At 35.6% G+C, this 13,523-nt stretch overlaps 1 protein-coding gene across 2 annotated transcripts in view; it reads right to left on the bottom strand.

Moving 5' to 3' along the window:
* TRPC6 (transient receptor potential cation channel subfamily C member 6) overlaps window positions 1-13,523 on the bottom strand; it is a 172,553-nt gene that overhangs the window by 41,312 nt on the left and 117,718 nt on the right. For both annotated transcript variants that reach the window (XM_069079718.1, XM_069079719.1), the window contains exons 3-5: window positions 7,628-7,813; window positions 5,914-6,078; window positions 2,839-3,055 (exon numbers count right to left, since the gene is read on the bottom strand). In XM_069079718.1, the coding sequence (XP_068935819.1) occupies window positions 2,839-3,055; window positions 5,914-6,078; window positions 7,628-7,813 (568 nt within the window). The remainder of the gene's footprint in view (window positions 1-2,838; window positions 3,056-5,913; window positions 6,079-7,627; window positions 7,814-13,523) is intronic.

Raw genomic sequence — 13,523 nt, 5'->3', positions numbered from 1 at the left:
AAATCTGTCCGAAATGAATGATGTAAGTCAGAAGTTAATAAAGCATTTGAAAAAGAAAAAAAAGCAAAAAAAAAGGCACTAGAAAATAAGAGCTATGTTCAGGCTGACTTCCCCAAAATATCTTCTGCTCTGAGGGCTCTCAGTATTTCTTCAAAAGTATATATTTTTCTCTCTCTTAAGTCCCTTATTCCAACTTGCTTGATGGTCTCATATAGCCCCCAAAGGGTATAACCAAGTCCCTCCCAGCAATCTGAACAGAATTCTCCTCGTTTCTATGGGGGTGTCAAAGTCTTGTTTATACCTAGGAAAAGGCCAAGGGACTTAGTGAACAGCACAAAATTATGTTTTTGCATGGTAAATATATCAGGTTTAAATAGGGTTAGGTGATTTTGACTTCCCTTACAATTAGGACAGTCTGTTAAAGGAAATATGAAGGGGTAGAATCAGAATGAAAGGCAGAGAGATTGGCATTGGTGCCAATAAAGGGGCACCTCTTTGTCAGATTAGCAGGTAACTGAGAAATGTGAGAAATTAAGTGTCTTTTTCTCTTTAGAATTTTAGTGGAAATGTTTGTAGGTTTATATCAGCCTATTACCTATTGACCTTTATTGAAATGGAACCTATATGATTCTAGATGTGCAACCTTTCACTATTCCTGCAGGGAGAAATAGCTGTATTTTTGCAAGAATGAACATTAATGAGTAAAAGAAATACTCGTTTCAGCAACTGATCCTAGAAGCTTACTGACCTATGGTAGAAAAATATTCGTAGTAAATACTTAGTTAACAGCACTTCCTATATACCACTTTTTTAAATGATTTAAGGAAACTTTCTCTGAAATCAAATACAAAGGTCAGTGATCTGATATTTTCCTAGTAAAATCCTTTTATTCCTCCACAAATAAAAAGACTAAATAAATATTCATTGACCAGAAACACCCAGTGTAGCAAACTGCTGTGCAGTTCAAATTCCACTATTATATCTAATATAAGGATAAGGTATTATTTATAATGGGATAGCTCTGCAAGGGTGAAAAAGATAAACCTATAAACTTCATTTGAATTTTTAATGAAGTAACTCTATGAAATATTAAAGAACCAGAGTAAGGCCACCCTGCTAATGAATATGACTTTGATGGAAGATTTATTTTTCAAAGACTTATTTATAATTTTTTTTATTTTATATTCATTAAAAAAGATTTTTTAAATGTGAGTACCTGAGTATAATGGAATATTATTGTCCTGTAAGAAACAAAGAACATGATGGATATAGAGAAGCATTAGTTCACATATGAACTGATACATAGTAAAATAAACAAAACCAGGAAAACAATATATGCAAAGATTAACATCAGACATTTTTTGACATAAACTTTACTTTTGTGTAACATTTTTTCTTTTTTTCTTCACTCTTTATTGTAAGGTATGATTTTCTGTGGGGAAAGTTGAGAAGGAATACAAAATTTATTTTTTAAGGTAAATGGATGAAAATCACTCTGAAGACAATGGCAAGGTTGTGAGCTACACGGGTGAACAAAATATTAATACATAAAATAATATACCTATAAAACACTGAAAATATTACTTAAGAGAAGTATGAAATGGGCTTATTTTGACTAATTTCTTCTTTCCTATGTATAAATCATAATTATTTCTATAGCTAATGTTGACTTCAGTAAAAGATATACTTTCTGTTTACTTAGCTATAAAATAAAGGGGTTGGGCCACATGATCTCTGGGGTACCTTCTAGCTCTGTGATGGCAGACCATAGGGATTAGATCATCTCTTTCCACTAATGGGTTAATTTGGAAAGAACAAGTGTGGTTGGTAGGCTTGTAACTGTACAAAATGAAAAATAATGTGAGTTGGCAAAAGCATAAAGATTAAAAATCAACTGTTGTAATACATGTACCTATAATGTAAGAAGAATATCTATTAAATCAATAAAAGATTTGTGCAAAATCATGATAACTTCATGAAGTCATCTAGAATATACCCTGAACTACAGAAGAGATTTCTTGTTTAAAGGCATCTGGCATTCTTCCTTGCTAAGGAATCCTTCTTTCCTATATAAGATCGTTACATGCTTAATGTGGCCAGGAAAGCTCAAGATTTGGTGTCCCTATTTCATATATATATATATATATATATATATGGTTATCCTTGAGGAATAATACATATTGAAGTATATCAATTGAAGCATAATATATATTAAATTAATTGCTATCATTATATCCACTTTACAGCTGAGGAAATTGAGGCAAACAGAGGTTTTTGGGTTTTTTTTAGAGACTTGCTTAGAGTAAGTGTTGGAGGCCATATTTGAACTCAGGTCTTCTAGACTTCAGGCTAACACTCTATTGTGGAAACAGTTTTAAAATTAAAAACTCCTATGTGAGGTCAAAAATGCATTTCTAACTCCTCCTATACCCAAAATACTTTTATTTCATTATCTGGTTGAATTATCAATCTTAGCACATGCTAATGAGCCTTAGGAGATTTCATGTTGCTCTGGGACTGAAGTCATGACTCTTCTGAATGTGAATGGCAGCTTTGTGCAATTATGATCAGCAGGATTTGGTTCATAATTTCCCATTGAATTCTCTTTTTGTACATTCTTTAAATATATGAAAAACATAACCCACGTGAGGGGAATATGAAGTCAGTAATGAACACAAAACAACAGAGCCTTAAAGACACAAAAGAAATCATAGCATTTGGTGCATTTTTCCCTTCATGTGGCATACATTTGTATGAGTTTAGTCTGAAGGAATCAGTGTCATTCAGTCCAACTGCTAGGATTGCAAAACTAAATTATAATGGAAAATTATACTTTACCTATTACCCAGGATATAATGAGCATCTCCATCCATGAGAAGCAGGATGTTTTCATCCTGAACAGCTGTTTTCCATTTTCCATGTTAGTTTCATTAGGGAGGAGTTTGGGGCCTTCGAATCTGTCAGCTGCATTCATGACAAGGAGTCCCAGGAAAATGGTGAAAGAGGCAGCATGTGCTACAAACTTCATGAATGGTCCACGCATTATCCTTCCCATCTGTAGCATATCACAGAACACACACCAAAACAGTCAACTAAATTCTATATACTTAGGGGAAAAGTGAAGATATTATATCTATATACAATAGTGTTTCCAAAATTCATGTGTATAATGATTAAACACGGAAAAAAGCGATTATATTTTTTTTGTAAATTCTTTCCTTACCAATATGTGATTTTCTGTATTTAAGACTTTAAGATTTTTTTTCTTTTGAGGCTATTCTTGTTACTGTTACTATTGGTTTCAAAATAAATTTTTTAATAGTAGCTTTATCAAAAAAAAGGAATATATATAATTGGGCACGTTAAAGTCTTAAGGAAGCAGACATAAAGATAAGCACACAGACATTGGTCTATGCTATATCAAAAAAATGTTTATTGATAATTATTTGATTTATTTGGATAATTTCAATTTTTTCATTCTCATATATGAAATTCAGGCCCCAGATGATGAAGATATTTTGTTGAGATTATATTTAATTTCCCCCAACCATGGTTGATACCAAAATAAGAGCTCCTATCACCTTCACAGAGCATCAAAAAGTATAAAAGCAAAATACTGTTATTTGTGGTAAGACCTTAACATCCAATCATATTGGCAATCTTATATTCTCTCAGAAAGTTTTGTTGTTGTTTTTTTTTTTGCTTTTTGGAGGGCAGTTGGGGTTAAGTGACTTGCCCAAGTTTACACAGCTAGTATTCTCAGAAAGTTGCCACAGAAGCTAATGCTTTGATGGCAGGCATGGTCATCTGTCCTCTTCCATTTCATTTGGCAGTAGAACTGCAAATGTCATAGTAGGTTAGAGCTGGAAGAGGTCACTCACTTCAACCTCCTCTTTTGATAGATGAGGCACATACAGATGCCCAGGCTTATCTGTATGTTATAAAACACTCAATTGAAAATAATTATTGTGCTGGTTTTTTTTTTATTCCACTTAATAAGATCAATGGCATGGGCAGTATTGCTGCCTGTTAGTAGTTCAGATAAAAGATATGGTAGGAGAAGAGACTAGCTGAAATAAAGTCTTTGAAACATCTAGAAATATTATTGATCCATATATTATTTACTCCGTATCACAAATAATTAAGAACTATATCTTTAAAAGGATGTCCTTTTCTGGCTTTCTCTTAGTGGTCATGGATAACTTAAATCTAGGATCTAAATTCTAGGTCCTCATTTGAGTATATTTGGCCATGTATATATTATAGAACATAAACATCATGACCCATTACTGTAGATAAAGGAAGGGAGCTGATTGAGTGAAATAAATTAATATGGGTAGTGTATCTAATAAAGTGGGGAAGATCAAAGAGTTTGCATGTTTCTTTTTAAATGTTACTCATGTCAACATATATGTATATATTATATATATATATACATTGAACATATATTGCACAAATAGTCTATATAAAAATAATACTTCAGACATTGCCTAAAGCCTTATATGAACTACCATGCTCCTGAGTACTATCTAAACCAGATTAAAATTTAATTGGGAAATTTTTAATAACACAACTAAGAAGACAGTAGAACATAGATAATATTAATATGTGGTTTGCTAAGTAAACATGCAGCCTGTAGGTTTCCCCAGTATGGTTTAGTGAACCTGTTTCTATTTGAGTTTAACACCACTGTAAATACAACTATATGTATGATCACAAATATACATATAAGTTGTAGAGAAAAGTAATCTACATTGGTGGAGGAAATTCTTCAACTGGGAACTTCTTACATCACTGAAAACAGAGGTCTCTCTTCTACTCACGAGAGAAAGAGAGAGAGAGAGAGAGAGAGAGAGAGAGAGAGAGAGAGAGAGAGAATGGGGAGGTGAGAGCGACAAAGTGTTACACAAGTGAAGACTCTGCCATTACAAAGCAAGATCTAGGAAAACCAAGCAAGATGGAAAATCTGCAGATAAGGGCTTGGTGCTGAACTGAATATCTATGGTCTAACAACTACCTGACTAAGTCCATAAAGGCTTTAACAACATGTTGGGTGCAAGGTGATGAATTGTTTTAGCCATTGCCATTCTCCACAACCTAATACTAAATCACAGAGGAATAGTGATATGGAGTTCAAGGAGTTCCCACATTGATGTAATCAAAGGTCATTAATGTGCTCAAGTATATAATGTATGTTTATTATACAATAAGATAGATAATATTATATGCTCACTCACAAGTAAATCAGGATTTATTGATACTCATATTTTTTATTATCAGACGCTGCCTTATGCATGGAATGGAAAGAAATTACTTTATTCTAAAATAATTAGAGAGCACAGGGCAATAGATTTTGTTAGGGAGGTGACAGATTGTTTGTATTAAGTATTCAGGGAGAAAAAGAGAATAACAAAGAGACAAAATTGGTTTATAAAAATTAGAGGTAACATTTTTTGGGAAAAAAATTAAGCTATTTCCAAATGAGGAAAAGGACATTGTCAAGGTGAAGAGGGCTATAGTTGACCTGGCATAGTTCGTTACTGGTAAATCTGGTTAATTCTGCAACTTATTTCAGTAATAAAATATTTATATTCTCACCCCCGCAACAGCCAGTTTGAACAATTTCAAGATCCATTTTACAAAATAAACATGAAATTTGCATGCATTACTGGGGCAAAACAGCTTGGTTAAAGAGACAGATTCTATCCTTGAGTTCTCAAAGGGTCAACACAAGTGAGTAAGGTAGATTTTAAAAGTGAGGAAAAGTACCTTCACAATGTCCTACCAGATATCTGTAACAGCCCCACATTCCATTCTAATGTTTAATTATATTTCCTACTTTCCAACAGATTTTGTCCAGTCCAACTGGATAGGCTTTTCTCCAAACTGAGATGCTTAAGTTTATCAACTCACCTTGCTGCATGGAGCAAACCAGTAAATCAGAGCCAGGAAGGGCAAGCCAACTGCCACAGCAAGGACCACTAGAAACTTGACAGCAATTGTCTGCTGCCTTAAACCGGAAAGGTTCTCATACCAGATGGAAAGAAGCTGTTGCTGGCAGTTTGGATGGGCTACAAACTGGAACAGAGATCAAATGAAAGGAAGCTATTAATGGAAAATTGACATATACTACTTTTTAACTTAAGTATATTGTTCTGAGCCCTCTAGGAGGAACATTTTATCGGGGTACAAATATAGGATGGAAAACATTCAGCTAATGAACATAAAACCAACTAGCAAGTGGATTCAGCATGTGTTTTATCCTCTATAGCAGACCAATACAAAGAGAGACTGTGTGCCCTGCCTAGTGTTGGCTAAGACTCTCCCAAATCAGGAAGGGGGAGAGAGGGAGAAGAAAGTAAAGGAAGAAAGAGTGAGCCCCTAAGAAGGACATTGCAAGAGAGGATTCAAGGGTATTCATCCCAAATTTGGATCCCAAATTAGACTAGACCAGAAATAAGGCAAAATGTTTATTCTCATCTAATTTTAATCCCAATTAAAATTCTTGGAGATATACCTAGGACAGAGTGACCAGAAATTCGATTTAGGGAGCTAAACTTAGAAGATACTGAAAGTACCTGAAGTCTTTCAGCAGCTATGAAACAATAGTGTTTATCATCTACTTAAGAAAAAATAATTGGCTAGGGCCCTCTTCCTATTCCACTCCATTCCTTCCATCACAATTGAGGCCACCTATTCATAAAGCACTTTGAATGTTAAATGAATGAAGTGTTATTGTTTACTACATGCAAGTATTTTAATTAATACTCCAATTTTATAGATGAGGGGGTTAAGGTACAAAAAGGCTAAGTGACTTAAAACTACATGGATAATAAATCCCAATCTTCTCATTCTGAATTCAATGTTGCTGTTTTTCCCCCACTTATGCTATGAGATATGCAAAATTTGGAAAGCAACTAAAGTAAAACTATCATATAGAAGTTCATAAAATCACAGATTTTCTGATTTGAAAGGGTTGGGATAGGTTGAATGAATGAACCAGTCAATCAATCACCCCAACTCACTTAAAATAACTACCTTAATTAGATGAGAACATCTAAGTGCTGGGGATATAAATGAAAGAACATGATCCCTGCTGTCACTCTAAATGAGAGAGAGAGAGAACATATCTATGAGATTCAACTTCAGTGCAGTTAGAAAGACCCAGGGATTGTTAGATTTGGTTGGGTTTTTTGCAATGGTACTACCACTGGAAAGAGAGGTTAACTCATTCGAGCCTTACAATGATCCTGTGTGATAGGTGGTGGTATGAACATCCTTGTTTTCAGACAAAGAAATTGATGTTTAGAGAGCTTAAATGACTCTTCTGTGGTCTCAAAATTAGTGTCAGAGATAGGATGTCAACCCAGATCTCTCCTGACTCTAAGTGCAGCATTCTAGCCACTACAATATGCTGCTTCTCAATCGTTTTCTCTATTGGTTAAATACTATCCATTTAACTATTGAGGTTAAAGAGAGTTGTACATGTTAGAGATAGTTCCATGGAATTGTGGGGTTGTTTTGTTTTTTGCAGGAGATAAGGTTTGAGCTATCAGCATATCATCTCTATTCAGCATCAATAAAGTACAAGCAAAAAGAAAAAACAGGGCTAAATGCCTGAGCTTACTTTTTTGACTTCATATTTAATAGCAAGTTTTAAACGACTAAGGCTCGGACGCCCATGGTCTCCACTATTAGGGTTCACTTCAACATCCCCATTCAGAATGGCCTCCACTTCTTCTGTGTTTCTGCAAAGATCAAGAAGTCCGACAACAAAATCTTTGCACTGCATTGACAATCTTTTGTAGTCATTCTAGGAAAAGGAGACATAATAACAGAGCTGATTTTACAACTTTAGACTCAAAGAGAAAATTTTCTTGGACCAGTAAGTTCGTCAACGACTTCAGAGGAAAAAAAATCTATTGCCTCAACATTCTTTATTATTTCTTATTTAAATTTCTGATAAATTAGGATGACAAAGCACAAAACTCTACTATATTACACCATAATAATACCAGCAAAAGTAAACTATCAAAATTATGTGATGGGTCAATAGCTGGAAAAAAAAAAAACAACAATGGGTCCAACCTCTTTCTCTGGCATTCTGAAAGTACTTTTACATGAGCTCTCTAATTTTTTTTTCATATCTCCATTAGAAAGGACTGTTGCATACATTTGACAAATTCTTAGAATAACAGCATTTCCAATTTGCTACTATTATTACTACTACCACTACCAATATCAACTCACTTTGTTTTTAGTTCATTCTGGTTGCCAAGCACCTAATACAAATGGTTTCATTCAATCATCACAACAAAATTAAGAGATAAACAGTGCAAGTATTTTAATTATTACTCCCATTTTACATATGAGGGTGCTAAGACACAAAAAGTTATTTAAAACTGTGTGGAAAGTAAATGGCAGAATAAGAACTCAAATCCCAGTCTTCTGATCTCAAATTCAATGTTTTTTTTTTGCTTTTTTCCGCTTACACTAAGAGATATGTAAGATTTGGAACTATCTTATTATTAGAGATTCATAAAATTACAGATTTTCATAGTTGAAAGGCTGAGAGTAGGTTGAATGAATGAACCAATCAATCACTCCAGCTCACTTAAAATAACGACCTTAATCAAATGAAAACATCTGCAATGAGTACATTGACCCGCATTAAACCAGGTATGAAAAGTCCCTAATTAATTGAGCATCGGTGAAAACCATTTGATGGAATGGAATTTCTGTACACAGAAAGTGTATTGGGATTAGCTGAAGAGACTCAGTCAGTTCCCAAAACCTGTGGGTCTTGTATAAAATAATAAGCTGGTTAGGCTTAATGATGGAAACACTTCTAGTCAGAGAGGATTTGAGGGTGGGGATTGCATCCTTCACATCCCTTGACCCAAAGTTGACCTTGTGAACTTCAAGAGGTTGAATGATTTTGGATTTCTGAGTGTCCTTGAGTGCCTCTGTCTGTATCAGGTGTTGACCACAAACTAGACACTCGCAAGAAAGGCAAATTAAGGACTCCACCAGGAGCTCATCAGAATGCTATATCATACTGAAAGAGAACTTTATGAAGAGACCAAGAAAGGCAGAAAAAAAAACTACTGGCAAAAGGAGTGATGAGTTACCCATTTGTCAAGTGTGCTCAGAGACAGATTGCTGATGTAGTGGATAGAGTGCTGGTCATAGATTCAGGAAGACTTGCATTCAAATCCAGCTTCAAGCAATGACTAGGTGTGTGACCCTGGGTAAGTCACTTAACCTCTGAGTGCCTCATTTTTCTCATCTGTAAATGGGAATGATAGTCACACCTGTCTTACAGGGTTGTTCTGAGGATAAAAGGAGATTTTTTTTCTTTTTTTCTTTTTGCTTTTTGGAGGGCAATTAGGGTTAAGTGACTTACCCAAGGTCACATGGCTAGTATTTGTGTTAAGTGTCTAAGGCCAGATTTGAACACAGGTCCTCCTGACTCCAGGGCAATGAGATAATATTTTGAAAGCATTTGAGCCACTTTCCCCCAGGACTATATGTCTATTTGTGGGAGAGTATGTCCCAGGCTTAGGAGTGGGGAGATGTACTATATCTCTTTAGTTAATGCTTGTTTCTAAAAGCTAAGTCAGAGGGCCTAGTTGCTACCAACTATGACATATCTATGATCCTCTGACCTGATAATTAATAGTGAGGGAGAGAGTACACTGATAGGGGTTTATGATATAATATAGTATTAGAACTTTAACCTTCTGGCACCCACGCCTACACACACACACACACACACACACACACATACATACATACACACACACACTCCTATGAAACTATCACTTCCTCATTCCTGAAAGCAATGCCTCACTTCTGAAGGGGTTATAGGATAAACCAAAATGTTTTCTAGAAAACTGTTGATTAGAAATTTTCTCTCCAGAGTAGAGAAACCTGAGGGAACAAAATGAGTATTGGAATAATAAGGAATAAAGGGCAACAAGGTGGTACAGTAGACAAAGTGCCAGCCTTGGAGTCAGGAGGGCCTGTTTTCAAATCTAGCCTCAGACACTTACTAACTGAGTGACCCTGGGTAAGTCACTTAACACTGTTTGCCTCAGTTTCCTCATCTGTCAAATGAGTTGGAGAAGGAAATGACAAACTCCTTCAGTATCTTTGCCAAGAAAATCCCCAAATCAGATTGTGGAAAATTTGAACACAGCTAATTGATGAAGCAACAACAAGGAATAGTGGAAGAGAGTTGACTGCCAGAGCAAGTAGGAGGAAAAGAACTGTGAAGGAGATTCTCCCTCTTAGTTACTTCCCTAAGCCTCCCATGCTCCCACCCAGCCAATGCAGTATTGCTTTTTCCTTCCCTGTGGATCTTTAGGAATAGGATATTTGCCTGTGGTCATTTTTTCTAAGGCGACTGAGTATGAGCTTTTCGAGAAGGGCACCATGGGAAAGATCCATTTTTGTTATGTTCTGCGTCTACTGAGCTACATTTCCACTTTCCATAGATGGTAAAGGGAGTTTTGGTCGAGGAACTTTCCTAATCTCACAACAAGTCTCTCTATCCAAACTGAGGTTAAGAGGCAGTAAGCTGTGACCCATAGAGAACCCACTAAAAAGAAAAAAAGACCTGAACTCAAGCCCCCCCTCTGACACACATAGACTGTGGGCAAGTCACTTAACCCCTCAGTGCCAACACAACTCTTTAAACCTATTAAGATGTTGATCTTCATTGATAGAGGATGTTTCCTCATTGGTAGCTCCTTAACTTGATCTAAATAACCATAACAAAAAAATTAAAAAACCTGAAAGGAAAAGCAATCCCTACTTCATAAATCCTCACAAACAAAATAGCATTATTACTGGGAATAAATTTTTTTCTGATTCATTTTCTAGGATCTGACCTTGTTCAATCCTGCAGTGTTACTGCCAGGACCTTTCTCTCACAGTTACAGAACATGTCAATAAAATAATACTTGAGTGGGCAAAAGGCCAATTTCTTATTCCCAAGAACATTGCTTTTAAAATAAATTACAACTGGAATGGCTATGTGTTCCCATGAGAGACAGAGGTCAAGTTATGACAGACTGCATGCAGAGATACAAACACACATATACATGGCTGCCCAAGTGGGAGACCTACCCACCTCTGCCTCCACTGTTATAAATCAGAATGCCTTCTTTATGAGGGTGATTACTTTTGGGCATAGGATTATAATGACAGGTAAGATTTATATGGTACTTGAAGGTTTCTATGTAGGATCTTGTGATCATAACTCCAGAGCTGAAAGTGACCTTAGGTTCGGAACCTTATTAGAATTTTATGATGTAAAGCTGGAATAGGATGTTATGGTTTTTGAGGACCAAGTGAGATAATATATCATAGTGCTTTGCAAACCTTATAATGCTGTATAAATGGTTCTGTTGTTGTTTTGGAAATCTAACTGCCTAATTTAATTTAACAATGCTGATCACTGTGAGTCATATCTATATACCACAATATATCCATATGCCTCTAGCACCTCATGTGTCCACCTCCAAGATGTTTCCTGATTGACTGAGATCTGGAGAACCTTTTTGATTCCCTAGATCATGAAGCATCTACTTTCTGATCATTACCTCCTTCTATTCCTTCTCTGTGTTCTTTTTACCTTCTTGTCAGTCTTTAAGGTTTATCCTATGAAACTTGGTCTTAAGTGATGGTCAAAGTATTATTGAGGACAAGGGAATGGGGAAGGAGGGGAAAATAGATCCAGGAGACATAATTTAAAAATTATTGGGTACCTGAATATCATGATAAAAAAAAGATCCTAGACATCATCTTTCAAGAAATTATCAAAGAAAACTGCCCTGATATTCTAGAACCAGAGGGTAAAATAGAAATTGTAAGAATTCACCAATCACCTCTTGAAAGAGATCCCAAAAGGAAAACTCCTAGGATTATTGTAGTCGAATTCCAGAGTTACCAGTTCAAGGAGAAAAATATTGCATGCAGCCAGAAAGAAATGATTCAAGTATTGTGGAAATACAATCAGGGAATGAGGAAGGAGGGACAATGCGAAAGGCAACTAGTAACACATAAGGTTGACTTGAGAGAGTTTTAATTTAGACCTTTGTGGATGACATGGATCTTAAAGATCATTTAATACAAACTTTCATTTTATAGTTAAAGGGACCTGATTCTATGCCAATTAGGAGCTTTCAAACAGGTCAACAGGAAAGTGATGTTTTTTTTTTTAATTTTAAAATGTTTTTTTGGTTTTATATCCTACTCAGTCCCCTTCCCCAGAGAGCCATCTCTGATAACAAAACAGTTCTGTAAAACCAACTAAAATATCTAAGTTTGACACTTAACACACACACATACACACACACACACACACACACACAAACTAACCATATGACCTTAGGCAAATTACTTAATCCCAATTGCCCTCCAAAAAGCAAAATAAATAAATAAACAAACAAACAAACAAACAAATAAATAAGTAAATAAACAAATGGATGAATGAATGAATAAATAAATAAATAGATGAATGAATGAATAAATAAAATAGCTAAGTTTGACATTCATGTAGTGCTACAAATCTGTTCTCCCATCTCTGCAAAGAGAAGGAGGGTTAGGGAATACAGTTTCATGTCATCACAAAATTTCAGAGTTGGAAGGGACCTCCAAGTCCATTAAGTCCAATACATACTTGAAGAAGAATTCCCTCTACATCTCCAACAAATAATCATATGACCTTTACTTAAAGACCTCCAGGAATTACAGGATAATTGAGATTTGTGCTCTTCATTGTAGAAGTTTCCTTACTGATGATTTCAAATGGTGGGCCTAGAGTTTTGAATTCTCATTACAAGAGGGGAAAAAATATGCCAATCATGTTCTACTTAATTTTCCCTTCTTCCCAGCTGGTATCACTATATCAGTTAAAGATCGACTAAATAGGATTTAGAAGAGTTTAAGTTCCATCTCTCAGCCCTGGCTTTGACAGCATCAGCAACCACCAGAACCACTAAACTAGAATCACTGGCCCCATGTAATTTAGAGACCATAAAGAAGAACAGATGACAAATAACTTTGGTCCCAAAGTGTGCTTCTCCTCTCTACAGATCACAGAATGGTATTTGGGGTTTTATTTTCTCTGAAGGGAAAGCTAGCATTTAGCTCATTACTATTAGAATTTCAAAGCTGGAAGGAATGTTAGCAGTGATATAGCGTAGTGTTCCTAAATGTCTGTTCTGTGGATCTCTGGTGTCTCATGAAGCTATCCAAGGGATTTCTGATCACTCACATTGTGACGGCAGACAAACACAACAAAACCATTCACTTTTCTATCAATTGGGCCCACTGTGTCTGTTCCTTTAGCATGGAGAACCACATTATCAGAATCACATTATCATGCAATTTGAGTTGAAAGGACCTTGGCATCTGCCTAGCACAATCTGAAGATGAAGGAATCTGGAGAATCCAGAGACCACTTGAAATAGGACTAATTTGTCTAAGAACCCATTATTGAATAAACATAATAA

This window comes from Petaurus breviceps, unplaced genomic scaffold (genome assembly GCF_028583685.1).
Source record: "Petaurus breviceps papuanus isolate PSGF00001 unplaced genomic scaffold, PetGlider_PUasm1.0 91133, whole genome shotgun sequence".
Lineage (NCBI taxonomy): Eukaryota > Metazoa > Chordata > Mammalia > Diprotodontia > Petauridae > Petaurus > Petaurus breviceps.
The sequence above is the reverse complement of the archived record's forward strand: the minus strand, read 5'-3'. Positions and strand labels throughout refer to the sequence as shown.